General features: G+C 40.6%; 2 protein-coding genes across 3 annotated transcripts in view; both read left to right on the forward strand.

The window, feature by feature from the left end:
• itprid2 (ITPR interacting domain containing 2) overlaps window positions 1-7,420 on the forward strand; it is a 44,875-nt gene extending 37,455 nt beyond the window's left edge. For both annotated transcript variants that reach the window (XM_080478274.1, XM_080478275.1), the window contains 6 exons: window positions 1,403-1,462; window positions 1,678-1,802; window positions 1,912-2,026; window positions 2,807-2,872; window positions 3,384-3,767; window positions 4,622-7,420. In XM_080478274.1, coding sequence (XP_080334400.1) covers window positions 1,403-1,462; window positions 1,678-1,802; window positions 1,912-2,026; window positions 2,807-2,872; window positions 3,384-3,767; window positions 4,622-4,729 — 858 coding nt within the window. In that variant the 3' untranslated portion in view covers window positions 4,730-7,420. The remainder of the gene's footprint in view (window positions 1-1,402; window positions 1,463-1,677; window positions 1,803-1,911; window positions 2,027-2,806; window positions 2,873-3,383; window positions 3,768-4,621) is intronic.
• A 672-nt stretch (window positions 7,421-8,092) lies between these two features.
• Window positions 8,093-17,080, forward strand: part of cwc22 (CWC22 spliceosome associated protein homolog) — a 15,914-nt gene continuing 6,926 nt past the window's right edge. The window contains exons 1-12 of the mRNA XM_080478365.1: window positions 8,093-8,167; window positions 9,468-9,524; window positions 9,629-9,852; window positions 11,285-11,535; window positions 13,504-13,749; window positions 13,830-13,958; window positions 14,608-14,776; window positions 15,231-15,284; window positions 15,381-15,516; window positions 16,054-16,260; window positions 16,357-16,419; window positions 16,504-16,599. Of these exons, the coding sequence (XP_080334491.1) occupies window positions 9,470-9,524; window positions 9,629-9,852; window positions 11,285-11,535; window positions 13,504-13,749; window positions 13,830-13,958; window positions 14,608-14,776; window positions 15,231-15,284; window positions 15,381-15,516; window positions 16,054-16,260; window positions 16,357-16,419; window positions 16,504-16,599 (1,630 nt within the window). The 5' untranslated portion in view covers window positions 8,093-8,167; window positions 9,468-9,469. The remainder of the gene's footprint in view (window positions 8,168-9,467; window positions 9,525-9,628; window positions 9,853-11,284; window positions 11,536-13,503; window positions 13,750-13,829; window positions 13,959-14,607; window positions 14,777-15,230; window positions 15,285-15,380; window positions 15,517-16,053; window positions 16,261-16,356; window positions 16,420-16,503; window positions 16,600-17,080) is intronic.

The raw sequence follows: 17,080 nt of genomic DNA on the forward strand, positions 1-17,080 counted from the left end.
TGAGCAAAATGCAGGTCCAGAGACAAACTGACATTCACATCCACAGGCAATTTACAGTCACCAGTTAACATCAAATACATGTTTCTGGATAATTGGAGAAAACCCGAGTGGACACTGGGAGAACTTGCAAACTGTTCACAGAAAGGCCCCAACTGCATTTGAACCAATGATCAATTATTTGTGATTACACAAGAAAACTGTTTGTTTCCCAAAACCTTTTACAGGGTATACACACTGTATACACTCTGTTATCTCAACCCCCACCTGACCTTTTTTTAATTGCTGAGACGCATATAATGGACATGCTATTATTCCCTGTGTTTCAGAAAACAGAAACAGATTGTTTCTGTTTTCTGCCAAGTCATGCATTTCTGTTGTCAACTGGTGAATCACACACTTATGGAATTTAAGAATAAAAAAAAATAAAACTTTTACAAAAGATTTGATTAAAGAAATATCGGCTACATTCATAAATCAGTATATATCTTGGGGATTTACACAAAAACAGTCACAGCAGTTCGCTCACATAAGATGGTGGAAAGAAATTCAGTAACTCTGAATTATTAGGATACATCCCTAATCTCCGAAAGGAAAATGTTGACAGTAGTCTGATTGAATTATTTTAGTGGATTCTTGTGAATATGTCAAAAAGCTACTACACTAGACTGCTTGCCAATGAAATTGCAAAGGTGCACTTGGACACACCCCAATACACAAGCACCTCAGACTTTGGACTTTGTGTTTTAGACCTTTGAAATAACAGGGCCGTTTATCTCTCAGCTGTGAAAGATGTCAACATCGGAAAGTTTGGTTGTAGTTTTGCTGATGGCCTTTGTTTACTCTTCTTATCTGATTAATCTCAGGGTTTCTGGAAAGTGTAAGCTTGTTGCCTCATTTGACCCGGCTGCAATAATTACCCTGTTTTTCCTCATTCCGAGAACAAAGCTGACTCGGCAAACTGCGTGATTAAATTGTGTTGTGAAGTTATGGGTCAAATTTGTAGGAGTGATCAGTCTGTTTTTCCTTGGGACATTTTCTCACACACTTACTTGGTTCGGTCAGAGGAGCAGATTGACTCGATTCTCGTTACACACAAGCGTTTGTACTTTTTGTACAAGTCTAACCAGCTTCACCACATGGAACATTTTCACAGCTGATAAACGCAACACATCACCCAGACATGCCAAGGTCAACACTTATCTCCATGTACAGCTCTGCAAAATCCACCACCTATTCAGTTCACCGTTTGTTAATGCGATATTATGACATCATCTGCAGAGACAGTCATCACTGCTTCTTGTAAGAACATCATCTAAAACTTGAAAGTAATTCCAGGAATTCGTTCCGTCATTACGATAACAGACTGGATCTTAAAACTTGTGTGTTTGTGCTCTTCATCTAGAACCGGGTCAACACTCCGGACACGTTCAGTGAGCACAGAGCAGCTCAGCCCAGCCTCCAGGTAACATCACCCTGTCTGTCGCACTTCTTCTTTTCGTGTGGCAAGGGTGTACTTCTTCTTTTTCCAAGTTTTATTAAACATATGTTGAACCGATCTGTACATAAATATAGTAAAGCCACTCTTATTACATACCTGTAAATGCCCACGCTGTATGTTCTGTGTTTGTTTTACAGTTGGTATGATAAATAATGTGGTTTTTTGCTCTTCCCTTTCAGTCTCTGTCAGAGTTTCAGCAGAAGAGGCGGAGTCTGAACTTGTTCCGCAGGCAGATGATGGACCTGGAGCTGTCGATCATGCAGCAGCAGGCGCTGGTCTACAACCACATGAGCCCTGCCGACAGGTGACTGGTCACGGTCAACAGACAGGCTGGATGTGTTTCACAGGGATCGCACTGTGATGATGTGCAGGACTCTGAATTAAACCAACCCGCTGTACGTGTTTGTTTGTAGGATGGAGGTGGAGAAACTTCAATCTCTGAGGTCCAGCGTCAGAGAGGAGCTGCAGGAGCTGGAACAGCAGCTGGAGGAGAAACTGGTGGATCTGATGCACGGCACACAACACAGAGTAAAGACACACAAGACACACAACACAGGACGTGCACCTGGCACAAGATAAACATTTGGGAAATCATTAAGATTGTCAACTCGAGAGCTTCTTACTTAACTAAAGTACAATTTCACTGTTTCCATTCCGTCTATTCAATCCAATTCAAAGTTAAGAGTTCCATGTTCAGCAAATGCATCCTGTAAGACGACCAAACTCAGAGAGAAAATTAGGACTATTGTCATGATTAAAATCAGCGTTCTAATAAAACATCTTAAAAATACCCAAGAGGTGGTGTTGTCTCAGACCCCCACAACCCTAAACTGGATAAAGCGGTATAGAAGATGGATGGAATATAACCTGAAATGAGTAGTCAGAGACCCACCTGCAAACACTGAGTGTCATTTTTTAGATATCTGATAGTCGGGGGATAAAAGCTTTCCTCAGGTGTTTGGTGCTTCCTATGAATTTCTGCAAACCTTTTCAGCAACGCAGGCAAGAGAATCAGCTCAATGGTTGGAGTCCTGTTGGATCCATAATACATTCTTCATACAGCAAGAATTGTAAACATCTTCTACCTTCCATCAGTTTTCTATAATAATGTTACAAGTTAAAAAAAAAAGCATAAATAAGCTGGTTCCTCCCAACCTATGGTACATGTAGTTACAAACATCAAACATGCATTATATTAGATTAACTTCACTTGAGATTATTTTGGGGATTTATGACTCAATCACAGATCTTGATCATGCCCTCAGTGGACTACATATTAACGTTAGTCTTGTTGTCTTCCTTCTGCAGGGTCTTCGAAGCAACAACAGTGTTGACAATTTGTCCACCGCCTCGGCATTAAGAGCAATGGAACCGGTCAGCACACACACACACACACACACACACACACACACACACACACACGCACACGCACCACGTTGTGTTCCCATGTCTTTCAAGTAAAGGTACTGGCTCACATTCATTTCTTGCAGACTAATTCTAACCTCTAATAAGAAGATAACTCAGCGTAATCTGACACTGTGAATAGATTTCAGTCCCCACAACAATAATATATACATGTACACACAACAATCACCAGAATCTGAACTTAACTTCAGATGAATATACATACATTTTCTGTCATCCTCTGCCAACACAGTAAACCCTGTAACTCTAACTACTGAGTTAGTCTCACTCTAAAACATGCCTTCACCTACAAAAGTAGTGATGTTCTTTGAATTTTTGTCCCCCGAAGCATGACATGTTCCGATAACCGATTTAGAGGCCCCATAATACAACGAAAACAATACTATGCTCTCACATTCACAGACAGCTGTTTGTGTGGGGTTTTTCTCTGTTTTAAATGATTGGTCGTTTGTGTTTCCAGATGTCGGACCTCCTCAGCGAGCAGTTCTACCTCCACTCAGAGCTCAACTACGACAGTCAGGAGTCCTCCACCTACACCTCCTCTCGGTCGCCCAGTCCATTCAAAGGAAGAGGCGCAGGGGGAGAACAAAGAGGAGGAGACCGCGATCAGAAACGAGAACTGTATCGGACATCTGTTGACATAACGCCCGCCACGCCTCCTCGACCCAACACCCGCACCAAGGGAAAGTGGCAGGAGAAGGAGAAGACGAAGGGGGAGAAGGTGAGGGACCGTGTGGGAGTCGAAGAAGAAGCAGCAGGCAAAAGTGATGCACCAGAAAAGGAGGAGGAGGACGGAGCAACTGGAGGAGTCAGACTGGACAACCTACAGGAGCTCATTAAAGAGGTAACCGTTCATATTCCTCTGTGCATTTATTGCCGTTTCTTCAAAACAAAAGCCCAAGTGTTTGAGAATTTGTTAAAGTAAATCCAGTCAAGAGAAACTAAATTGGTCAAATCAAATGAAAAAAAAAAAATTGAGTCGTGAGAATGTAAGCGAAGAATGTAAGGGCAAAATCAACTACTTTTATTCCACTCCTGAATAGATTGACTTGGTGTATTTTGTTTTTATGGTTGTAGAAATGTAAACCAAAAAAATATTTGGTTTCATTTTTTGTTTTGTTTTTTCAAAACTGAGAAATTTTTTATTGCATTCGAACTCAGAATTTTAAGAGATGCAAACTATTCATTCTCATTATATCTCCTTGTTAATGTTTCCAGTGCAGGTAAAATATGGTAATGAGTCACTTAAGCTCAGCTGACGACAATTTCTGGATATTTTCATATCAAATGCAGAAAAATTCCTGACTTAAATGCAGAAATATGAGAGAGTACTTACCGCAGGATAGTTGGTTGCTTTCTGTGTGACGGTGCCTGATGCCACAGCTGTTTTAATATTGTCAGAATATGTATTACAATCACAGTCAGTACAGTGAAAAACAGTACAGGTGAATTTGCTTTTGCAGCCTCTAATAATGTTTAAGTATGACCTCAGCAAACCATATGTTAATGCATCATGTATTAGTGATACCTTATACATGCAGTATTCTTATACACAAAGAGCAGACACAGGTCATACAATTACACTCAAAGGGAGCAACATGATCATGACAGGCACTCAGCAGTTGTAGATTATTTTCTGTATTTGACCCAGTTAAGGTTTAAAATAAACTTTCTACTCTCGCTGTTCTTTCTTTCCAGATTCGAGAGAGTGTGGCGCAGGAGGTCAGAAAGGAGATCTACAGCGAGCTGCTGGCCGCCGTTACAACGCCGCAGTCTCCCCTCTCCGCCCAACAACACCGCCCGTAGTCATGACATCAGCAGAGCACCGCCTCCTTTTCACCTCCAGCATTAGTAACCACAGCCACTGTCGGTCTGTAACACTGTATAGCTGAGCTACACTGAGGAACACTATGTGTCTGTAACACTGTATGTCTGTAACACTGATGCCGAATCAAAGCCCCGCCCACCTCACGTCCAGTGCAATGCATGCTGGGAACATCGAGCCGGACAAACCTGTCACTTCTCAACCATTAAGATTGATGAGGCGCACCCTTCCCACGTCCTTTGTGGAGTGCTGCCATCAACAACCCAAACCGGCTACCTGACCACTACCACTCATACTAATACTAATAACGAGTACTTCCCCCAGCAACGCCGCCACTAACCCTGACCATCTCTGTCAGGTTGACCCCGATCAGCACAGGAGCACAAATCATGTCAGGATATTTCTGCACATATAGAAAGCTGCACAAAAAAATGAATTATGAACCGAATGCAATCTGTGATTCTGAAACTGTAATGCTTGTTTAGGGTTTCCTCGTACAAGAATATAATATAAAACTTATCCATGATGCCACCAGTCAGGCAAGTTGTTTGGTCACGTAAATTGCAAAGTAATGTGTGTACTTCCTCTCCTACTTTCTTTTTTCTTTTTTTTTTGGTCACAAGGTCTTTTTTTTTTCTTTTTTTTTTTAAGTCCAAACTTTCTGTTGCCAGCCATAAATAGTTGTTAGTTGAATTTAGTTTGTGTTGTTCACAGCCAAACAAACTTTGCATTTAACACATTTGGATCAGAAACGGTCACTAAGTTGAAGTAAAAGCAAAAGATTTCACTTTAAATTACATATCAGGGCAAATAATAATGGCATGACTCCTTAGATTTCAGTCCTCAATAATTCATAAATAATTGTAATTGATTCACAAATTTAAGGAAAAAAAAAAAGGCTATTTGTTGCCAGCTATAACTATACTTCACATTAATGTCAATGATTCACAGCCACTGTTGTTTTCGCCAGTTTTTTATGCTTTTTATGTGAAGCAACATCTAAAATCAAGATAATATAATTAAATGTAACTGCTATGAATGTAAATACTTCGAGCCTCAAAGTTCAAATATCTTTGGAGGCAGAAAATGGATGAAAGTGACCAAATTTGCTGGACAGAGGAGAGGAAAAATGCTTAATGGGTCCTCAAATTATTTAAAGCAATCCTGTAAGCATCGTTGTCTTTCCATTTAATTTAATTTAATTTCTTGTTGCTTCTCTTAATCTCTGACAGAAGTCTGCGGAGGGTCGAGCTGAACTCTTCTTCTACTTTACTTACTCGCTCCATGCACATTTCACCTGAATGTCAAAACGTTAAACAGCTTCAGTTTAAAGTAGACACTTAAGGGATTCTGTTAGGTCATCATCATCATCATCATCGTCATGCTTCTGTTCCTTTCACCTTCATCACTGTTGAATCTGTCACTCATCTGCTCATTATCAACAATAAAATGTTCATTTACATCCTGTATAGTTTTTATAAAGGAGAGGTTTCCAGACACAACCACCAACAAATGTATTATATCTTCAGGTAACTTGACTAAAAAGCACAATTGTTATGTCTGGAATCGGCCACGCTTGTGATTTCAATGGCATTCCTCTTCTTTTTGCTTCGCTGAGATAAGTTAAACGTGTCTGGAAAATGTCTTGGTGTTGTTTCCGTTGGTTGGTTGTTTTTGAGCAGGTGATGATGTCTGTGTGCGACGTCACAAGATGCTTAGGCGTACATGTCAGAGGTTTTCGGTAAGTCGTCATGGTAACCGTAATGATGATGATGATGATGACGTAACAGCTGCTCAGAGCTCCGTCAGCCTTTCAGCTTCACTGTCATCAAATCTGTGTGCAATAATGTGAACGTGTAGTTTTTTTGTTTTTTTTTAAATTGTATATTGGGATTATTGTTTATAAATTATCAACAAGTTTCTGCTAACATTTCAGGTGTGATTGGTAATCTCTCAACACACAGTGTGTCTGACACCGGTTGATCTGATGCTGTCAGGTCTCATCAGAAATACATTTTTACCCTCCTCATATCCAAACCACAGCATTCATCCATCGTGTAACTAATACTGTAGATCCATAAAATAGAAATAGTTTGCGTTAGCCTGGTATTTAGGTATTTAGGACAGGAAAAAAATGTACTTGGGAGTCAAATCTGATTGTCTGGGAGACATAATGATGTTCATCTTGTTCTTGTTTTATCTTTTCATTTTCATAATGGGAGATCAATCCTATATCGGTCCATTCTGACTCGCATGAAAAGTGGAATTTTGTGTTGAAAGCTGATCTTCATCTCCATGTATGTTTGTTGTTGCTTTGTGAGAAAGTCGAAGTATAATTGGGAGTTTTCCAACACCTTGAATGGCCCCAGCTTGTTATTGACAAAATGTTTGACCCTGGATTATTTTTAAAGTTTTTTTTTACTTTTGATGTTCACTGACTACAAACTTTGCTCTGCTGGACCAACACTCACTTTTTTGTTTATTGTTTTTCTCTCAATGATCAAAAGTCCTTTTCACACTTCTGATTACACTATAGTGTCTGACTGTTGGTATCTAATAATTTCTGTCAATGTCTATTAATGATGTGCATTTTGTACGGATGTCTTGTAAGGGGACGCAGAGAGGGGTCACTCTGTAGAGATGATAATAATAAAGATGTATTTATTTTCAGTATAAATGAGTATTGCCTCTCATTGACTCCACAATGTGAGTTTAAAAAGGGACAAAAAAAAATTACAACACTGACTTGTCAATGATCTGAGAGTTTACTATAGAGCAGGCAACGTTGCCGAACCATAAAATGTTTTGAAGGCATTAACATGCAAACTCCATGGCTGGTATTTGAACCAGGGCCTTCTCACTTCACCACAGAACTCGTATGTTCATAGGGCTTCGCAGCCTTTGCTCAACACTTTATTGATGCACCTTTGGCAGCAGTTTCAGCCTCTACTATTTTTAAATATGATACCACAAGCTTGACACACCTATCTTTGGGTAGTTTGGCCCATTCCTCTTAGCGGCACCACTCAATCTCCATCAGGTTGGATGAGAAGTGTCATTGCGCAGACATTTTCAGATCTTTAAGCTGTAGAAACACCTCCAGGATGATCAGTGGAAACTGGAAACACCTGAGCTCAATTTTGAAATCTGTGGCAAAGACTGAAGACATATATACATGTGATTTCTTAGTTTAGAATTAGATCCATTCTCGAATACGGCTGTAACATCGATCACTCATTTTGTATACAGAACATTAAGATACATTAAGAAATCCTCCTTGTTAGGAGACAGCAGGAGGCGGGAGGCACCAGCAGGGGGCGACACAGCGACCGCCTCGTCACCCGGAAGTGGGGTCCGTTGTTAACGGAAGTGAAGCGCCTTAAGAACGACAGTGATTGAAAAAAGTCAGAAACTGGCGGGTAAGTTCACGTTTTAGGGACAACGAAAGTCAAATAAGTGAAGAAGGGCCGCTTTCAGAGACACGGGCGAGAGATGTTTTAGGGGGTTATTGAGAAACTCGTTAACAGTCTGTTGTTTTGGCTGGCTCAAGCTAAGCATGCTAACTGTTGCTAATCCGAACGCGCATGGCGAGACAAAAAAGCAGAGGCAGTAAAATTCACTTTAATCTAATAATCAATATTGAACTGCTAATGAAGATATGTATGCTTATTTATTACGTATGACTGTCCATTAATTGTTTTGTTTCGTAGCCGCGTCGTTCCCACCTTTGTGGACCGGATTAGTCGGACCTGTATGAAAATGACGGCATATTGTCTTTGAATCATCAGTTCACACAAAAACAGAGAGCAAAGTTTGTCATGTTGACACAACAACGGAGTTTTATGATACTGGTGTAGTTGACAAGATAGTTTTCTGATTCAATTCATTGTTTATTGTTGAAAGACTCAAATCAGATGACCCAGCCTCAGATATTGGGTTTGTTATGTTTCGTGTGACACCAGGAGAGGAAGCTTTTTGTATACATATATCATTGCACATCTTTATAACAAGGGTTTAATATGTGTATACTGTCTTAATCTGTAAAAGATTCATATTACTTTTCTTGCTTTTTTTTTTTTATCTCCATAAGCTTGTTGTTTGTAGTTTTCGATTTAAATTGGAATAGTTCCTTTGCTCAGAGTAAACTTTCCAGCTGTCATATTTACATCAATGGTAGATCATAAACAAGCCAAGTCTTGTATTTGGCTTTTTACACAAGTCATTCACCAAAGATGATATTTGGGTGCTGATACTGAGGTCAAATGATTTTACCATCAGTGAGAAAATGAGGTATTTGATGAAGTTTACAGAGTGGATCAATCCTCTGAATGTTTGTGTGCACTCTGGGGAAAATTAACATCACTTTTTCATTCCTGCATTGGTGATTATATCGGTGTCTTTAAGGCTGTGTGTGATGTTTTGTGGAACTGAAACAATGTGTGGAGTGTAGAAATCAAAAAGTTCACAATGGAAAGTTTTTATCAGTGAAATGATTGACAGAGATCAACTGATCTTCCTTCACTTGTCATATTTTGTATAATGTTATCAAACACTGTAGAATTATTTACCTGCCTTTTTAAAACTGTATTTGTGGGACATCATTATTATATCTTGTGTAGCGACAGACACCATATGAATATCAGACTAAATGAAAGGAAATACTGTTATTTTCGGTTGTTTATTGGATTTCATTAATGGATAATCTAATTGTTTTTTCAGGTATGAGCTCCCCAGACAGAAGCCGAAGTCCCAGCCCTGCACAAAGGGAGCACAACAGTAAGTCAAATCTTTTGCTATATTTTTTTCTGTTTGTAACGACAAGCTATGATGTATCTGATCACCAAACACTGCTCAATCTCGCGTCTCCTTTCTGGTTGCAGGAGACTCGAAGGATGTGTCCGGACCTGTGGCAGACGGGTCCCAGGAGGCTGGTGCAGCGGAGAAAAGTCCCATTGAGCGTCCGTCCCCTCAAGCCAGCCCTGCGGGCAGCAGCCGGTCCGGCAGCGCTGCCTCCAGTGGCTCAGACAGCAGCAGCAGCAGTGATGATGACGATGAACATGAAGGGGCGATGAGGAAGATCAGGAGCAGTATCGCTCAAATCACAGTAAGAGAGGACCGATGTGGACATATGTGACATTTGACTTGTTTACATGCATGATTACTGTGTACCATCTCCCACGTGTGAAGTAGTAAAGGCTGCGGTTTTCTCTCAGATTAGTGTCCAAAAACTAAGTTTGTGTAGATTTTAAAATGTCAACATTCACAAGAATTATTCTGCCTCTTCTAAAAATGGAAATAATGTCAAGTTATTTCATCTGAGTGACCAGAATTTAAGAAAACAAAAAGTACTTGAGTTACCTGCAGGAGTTTTGAAAACATCCTAAACACAGCCTGAGGTTCCCAATCAAAAAAAAAAATAGTCATCTAAATAAACCTTTCAGGAATCTTCCAAAAACCATGATTCAGACAGTAAGAGCCAACTCGGTTAAAACACTTCGCTTCAGTGTGCACGAATCATGTTTTCCTATTTGTTCTTCATTCTCACCTTAAGATTTTGCTGTTGGTACTTCTCATCAATGCATCTCGGACACCAGGCAGACAAACAGCTTTGTGCTCATATAGACGGTTATTACAGTCAGAGTGTCCAGGACGTCGGCTGGACGGTTATCACACATTTGTAACACACAGTTTTCCATGCCATCAAAAACACAGTAATGAAGAAGAACTGGCAGATATTAAAGATACTTGAAATGAAAAACAATGGGACCTACACACTCTACCTACGAACATTTTTGACAAGTCTGTAGACGTAAAATGAAAATTAATCCAGTCAACGTAGTAAAACATTTATGTACTTGGTGTTGAAAATGATAGCAATATTCTTTACTTTAAAATGCCATTTAGATTGTCAAATATGTCTTTCTGAACAACAGGAGGTAGTTTAATTGATTAACAATCTGCAAGCTTTATTTTTCTGAAGAAATTAAAAAATAATAAAATTTTCCAAACTAATTCTTTCTCTAATCAATTATTTTAGATTTTGAAAGATGCAGATCGAAGTGGATCGTCTTGCTTAAGGCATCACAGGGTTTTTCACAGTGCTGGACAGCTGGTGTCAAAACACTGTGGTCTGAAATGGTAGTTGCCACGACAACGGGACCCTGTTTAACCTCGAAATGCTGTGCTGAGACTGAGTACTCGGTTCACGGTCAGCTGATTTATGAAAGTGGCCATTGAAGGGAGGGGGGGGGAAGCTTTGAATAAAACTGCAGCTTGTTGATTGACAGAAGAACAAATCAAATAAGACTTTGTGTCCATTACTGTCATCTTAGACTCTCCCCAAGTACCTACAGGCTTGTTATCCGTGCAGATACGGAGCCAGACTGACTCTCTGCTGCTGGGCTGTCTCTCCCGTTCAGCTAAACTCAAACTTTTAAAACGAGCACCAATGGTTTCTCTTCATTTTTTCCCTGTTTTCAAATCCTTTTAACATGTGAAGACTAAAATCTGTTGATGCTCTGCTTTTGTTGTGCTAGGCAGCCGGATCCAAAGAACAAGGCAGGTCCGGGTCTAGGTCCAGATCCAGATCCAGGTCCAGGTCCGGAGAAAAAGGCCAATCCAGATCCCGATCAAAATCCAGAGGAAGAGACCGATCCAGATCACGGGGGAGAGATCGATCCAGATCACGGGGGCGAGACCGATCCAGATCAAGGTCAAGAGGAAAGGACAGGTCCAGGGGACGAGATCGATCCAGATCCAGGGAGAGGGACCGGAGACGCTACACTCGGTAACAGACACGCAAACGAAGACCCGTTTCAGTTCTGATAAACTGATTAGTTTTACTTCAGTAACCTGTGGAGATAAATTGCCTCCATGTTGTGACTTCCCCTTAAGACGCCTTCTGTGTTAATAGGTTTTAGATTTGTCATGCTGTCATCGAATCCCCAATAGATAATAGACTATCACGTGTAAATATCAGGATCAAGTACTAGACTTGCAAGCCACTCACAGTTTAGACACTTTTATTTAAATTTTTCACAAAACTAATGTAGGTTAGGTTTCTTTATTTTGGTTGAATTGTCCCAGCTCCTCATCCTTTTTTTTTTCACTTTGACCTTTTTAATCTGAGTAAATAGAAATTCCAGTACACGTTGACTGTGACTGTGTGGAAGAATATCACCCAAAATCTGCTGGGTTGTTCCTGAATAGTTCGGGCTAATAGTTTTTGATTCATTATTTACTTTGTGACATAGTTTTTTTGGCAATGAAGAGTATACTCTTGGAATGCCTGTTTATTTTGTATTTTTTCCCAAATGTGCAGAATGGAATTATGGGTTGTACAAATTGAATTTTATAAAAACATTTAGACTTTTGAAGGTTAAATTGGCTTTAGAGTACAGTAAAACCTCTGAGTTAGGGACGCCCTAAAATCCAAGGGCAAGTGTCCCCTGAAAACAGGTGTCCTCTCTTCGGAGGGACGCATCACGAGGACAAGTTGTAAGACCAGTTGATATTGAACGAACCAAACACCAAATATGTTATGGTTATTTAAAAGCACATAACTGAACCAATACAAAGATAGTTTATAGTTTATATCCTTTATTTATCTCACATGTGGAGACATTTGCAGTGGTACAACAGACAGGATAGTAAAAAAGAAAAGAAACACACATAGCAGAAACTAAAAAATAACGATAAAAATATAATAAAATAGAAATAGATAAATATTATGCACACGGTGCATATGAGTGTACAGAATATGGGGGTGGATGTATTGCACATAATAAATACGTTTTTATAAATTATTATTGTTATTGCACCACTTATTGCACAGTTGGAGTGGAGTATACAGTATATAAAATAATTATTAAATTTTATTTACTTCAGGGACCACATACACTCCAGTTTCATCTTCAGTGGACCAGACTGCCAAAATATTGATATAATAACTTTTAAATTTACACTTCAAAGTTCTTTGTTGTGGCCACAGTGTACGTAATGAAATTGTCTATATTTTTACAAGATCAAATGGTACTGAAAATGATTACAATCTCAACATAAAGTCAATTTTAATGAAACATTCTGGTGCAAAATCCAATGAAATGTAAAATAAAACTTGTACCAATCCTATATAAACAGCTTGCTTGGTGGGTTTGTGGGACCAGATTGGAGCCTCTTGGTCAGTTTTGGCTCACGGGCCTTATTTTCTCTGTTGTTAAGGGAAAGTTAAACTTTCGCATGCGCAGAGTACGCGTGGAGTCAGAATCGTCCTACGCTCCTGTGCGATCCAGACGGCTCAGAACTCCTGATGTGAAACATGAACTGCTTGAGGAAAGGTGGAGAGCGCCAGGCAGCAGAAGTGGAGATAGTTTCCGGATCGTTATGTTACGTTCAGGAAGTGAACCCAGAGTGTAGTATGGATACAATCGTGTATCACCCGCGGCCTGAATATTCGAATATTACGGTCCAGCCCATGTATTTTGGCCATTTCAGTGTCCGCTCAGCTTGAAATTTGCCAGGAAACCCTGTCCGTTGTCCACGTTTGGCAGGTTGTCCACTCTTTACGGTGTGTTAACAGTTAAATATGTGTCCGCTCTTACCAGTTCCGCTCCTCACAGGTTCTACTGTATTTGAGTTTTTGTCTTTGACTACTCGAACCACCAGAGTTTTCTTAGATGCTCTAAACACTTTTCACAACCAAATGACTCCAAGACAAATAACATCAAAACTTTACCGTTTTTTCTCAACTTTGCAGTGGTCGCAATGACGATCGTCGTGACGACAGGGATGGCCGCTTTGATCGACGTGGAAATCGAGATGGCAACTCGGATTTCAGGAGGCGGGGTCGCTCGACTTCCCCTCAAAATGAAAAGACCGCGGAGGAACCGCCGGTCAAGAAGAAGAAGGAAGAACTGGATCCCATCCTGACCAGGACGGGCGGAGCTTATATCCCTCCCGCCAAGCTGCGCATGATGCAGCAGCAAATCACAGACAAAAGCAGGTGAGCGTCAGTTCCACTCGCCTCTTTAAGAAACGCCACAAATGGCTCAATGTATTCACCAAAGCCACGTGTCTGTGCAGTCTGGCCTATCAGAGGATGAGCTGGGAGGCTCTGAAGAAGTCCATCAACGGTCTGATCAACAAAGTCAACGTGTCCAACATCGTGAACATCATCCAGGAGCTGCTGCAGGAAAACATTGTCAGGGGGAGGTGAGCAAACACCAAAACACCAAAACCTAGTGCATGTCGACACTCGGTATTCAAATTCCCGTCAGTGAGAGGAAGGTTTTCAGCTGCTTCCTCTGAAACCTCAATAATATTAATCTTAATAATATTAATATATAATATTAATTAATAATAATCTGGATGAGCCGCTCTGAATGATGTGAGGACCACAAACGTTTCATCCTCACCACCGCAATGGACACATTTATCTTTGCACATCTTATAAAAGCTTAAATAGGTTGTCAATTTATTTAAAATATTGATATTTTTTGTAGAAATTGTCCCATGTGCCTCAAATCGCCTTTGGTTTCTATTTTAGAATAATGCGTCATTGTGCATTAGGATTTTATAAAATAGTGCTGCGTCTGCTCTCAAGAATACCCATGAAACTAAATCCTACAAAAGAAAAAAGTATATATATATTTTTTTAATCAGACTAAATCTGACAGGTGTAAACAAGTTGAGTTCTAACTTAGAAATATATACTATAGAAATACATTCAGTTTTGGAAACGTGAAATTTTGTTGAAAATCAGGTAAGTAATGTTGATCTTGGTAAAGTCATGCTTCTTGATAGTTTGATTAATGAAATGAATGTAATCTAATAAATAAAACCTTTTTGTTCTTTCTTCCAGGGGCCTGCTGTCTCGCTCCGTGCTGCAGGCTCAGGCGGCGTCGCCCATCTTCACTCACGTCTACGCCGCCGTCGTCGCCATCATCAACTCAAAGTTCCCGCAGATCGGCGAGCTGATCCTCAAACGTCTCATCCTGGCTTTCAGGAGGAGCTACCGCCGCAACCTCAAGGTATCCCTGACATTTTTATCGGAAACAACTGAGCTGAGTGGGAAAAGACCACTTGAGTAATCCTCGATATTCACAGCATTCACATATAAAAGGTTATCTTGTGGTTGATTAAAAAAGAAAAAAAGCAACACTTCCTTTCTATTCATGCCGTTGAGAATTGACTTTAGATAGAGAATCAAACTGAATTATTTGGTTTAAAAATGTGAGAATCAAACTTAATGTGACCTGAGCTGTTTTAGTTCACGGTACTAAGATTTAAAAAATAAAAAGGGAAATGATGCAGGCGCTGAAAATTTGTGAACCCAGTGATGTTGAACAACCTCTAGTCAATATCTTAATAATCTGCTCATGTCCTGTTTGATCAATGAATTTCTCCACATTTATATTAAGTGTGTGTTTTATATATTTGTGATTTTGGCAATATATTTATGTCAGTTTGTCTTTTGTCTTCCAGCAACAGTGCCTGACAGCCTCGAAGTTTGTGGCTCATCTCATCAACCAGAACGTGGTACGTGCTGATTCTTCAGGACAGGCGGGGGGAGGGGGTGGGGGGGATGAGGGGTCTGGTTCTCTCTCTCTGATGGCGTGTGTCTGCCGCTCTCAGGCCCACGAGGTGTTGTGTCTGGAGATGCTCACTCTGCTGCTGGAGCGTCCCACCGACGACAGCGTGGAGGTCGCCATCGCCTTCCTGAAGGAGTGCGGACTCAAACTGACCGAGGTGTCGCCTCGAGGAATCAACGGTACTGAATGTAGTCCATGTCGGGAAAAGACTGATCACTCCAAGCAGACCTGGGAATAATAACATCATTTGGATTTGACAGTTTTCACACAGACAAATGAATTTAGATTTGTAATTGGATGTTTTTTGGCCCCTCGTATGCTGGAGTACGGCTTGTATCATCTTACATAATTTCTCATCAGGCTCGGCTGCACTGTTGATTTACTATGTTTTTGATATAAATTCCTGATAAAAATGTCTTTAAATGAAATTAAGTTTTCTTTGTTAATGATATCTCTATTAATCACTAAATATACAAAAACAAAAAAGAGCCACCAGGCTCTGACATGAAAAAGTTGTATTTTGGGACAAATCTATAATTAAATCACAAAAGATTAAAGTTTTCTTCTAATGTGGAAATCCAAGTATTTTAGAGGAACAGAGCCACACATTATGTGAAATATGTGAACGTGTCTCGCCAACGGACGTATTTTGTTGTGTGGCTGAGCATTATGCTTTTCTAGAAAAGTACTTAAACTTTCAATCTTCTTGTTTCCAGCCATATTTGAGCGTCTCCGAAATGTCCTGCATGAGTCGTCCATCGACAAGAGAGTCCAGTACATGATCGAGGTGATGTTTGCCATCAGGAAAGACGGTTTCAAGGATCATCCCGTCGTGCCAGATGGTCTGGACCTGGTGGACGAGGGCGACCAGTTCACTCACATGTTGCCACTGGAGGACGAGTACAACACAGAGGACATCCTCAGTAAGTCCCCGAGCAGATCGGAGGGAGGGCTCGACGGACTCACCGCGCTTTGGAACTGTGCAGAAATAATCCTGTGTGTTGTGTGTGTCCACATAGACGTGTTCAAGCTGGATCCAGACTTCCAGGAGAACGAGGAAAAATACAAAACCATCAAACGAGGTGAGAAAACACGCGCACCTTTTGGTGTCCAGTCGGCCGTCACATCCTTCATAGTTTAACCATTCAGCTGTCACTTCCTGTCAGACATCCTGGATGAGGGCAGCAGCGACTCGGGGGAGGAGGGAGACGGCAGCGATGAAGACGAGGAAGAGGAAGATGAGAACGAGGAGGGAGGAGATGGTAAGTCAGACAAGCTGATGGTCGAAGTACTTCAGAGCAATGTTTGAACTGAAATAAGCGAAATGGATCAAAAACACGAGAGGGGTTAGTGAGAGTAAAAAAGAGAACATTTTTCATCTAATTCTTCAAACCTTTTTGCAAATACATCTAGAGCTCCAATATACAGCCATTATTGGGGTATATAAAATATATATATATATACACACACACAGTAGAACCTCTGAGGAGGGCACTTGGTAAGACCTGTACTGAGCTGACACATCGCTGTGCACCTACACACTTTTACCTGTTAACACACCGTAATGTGGCCTGCCTGACTCGGACAACGGACAGGTTTTCCTGGCAAATTTCAAGCTGAGGGGACACTAAGACGGCCAAAATACTTGGGCTGGAACCGATTATTGGAATATTCAGGCCGCAGGTGATACACGATTGCCTCCATACGACACTTCTGGTTCCCTGTCATGCGCGTCCCATAATG

This window comes from Lipophrys pholis, assembly GCF_963383615.2.
Source record: "Lipophrys pholis genome assembly, chromosome: 13".
NCBI lineage: Eukaryota > Metazoa > Chordata > Actinopteri > Blenniiformes > Blenniidae > Lipophrys > Lipophrys pholis.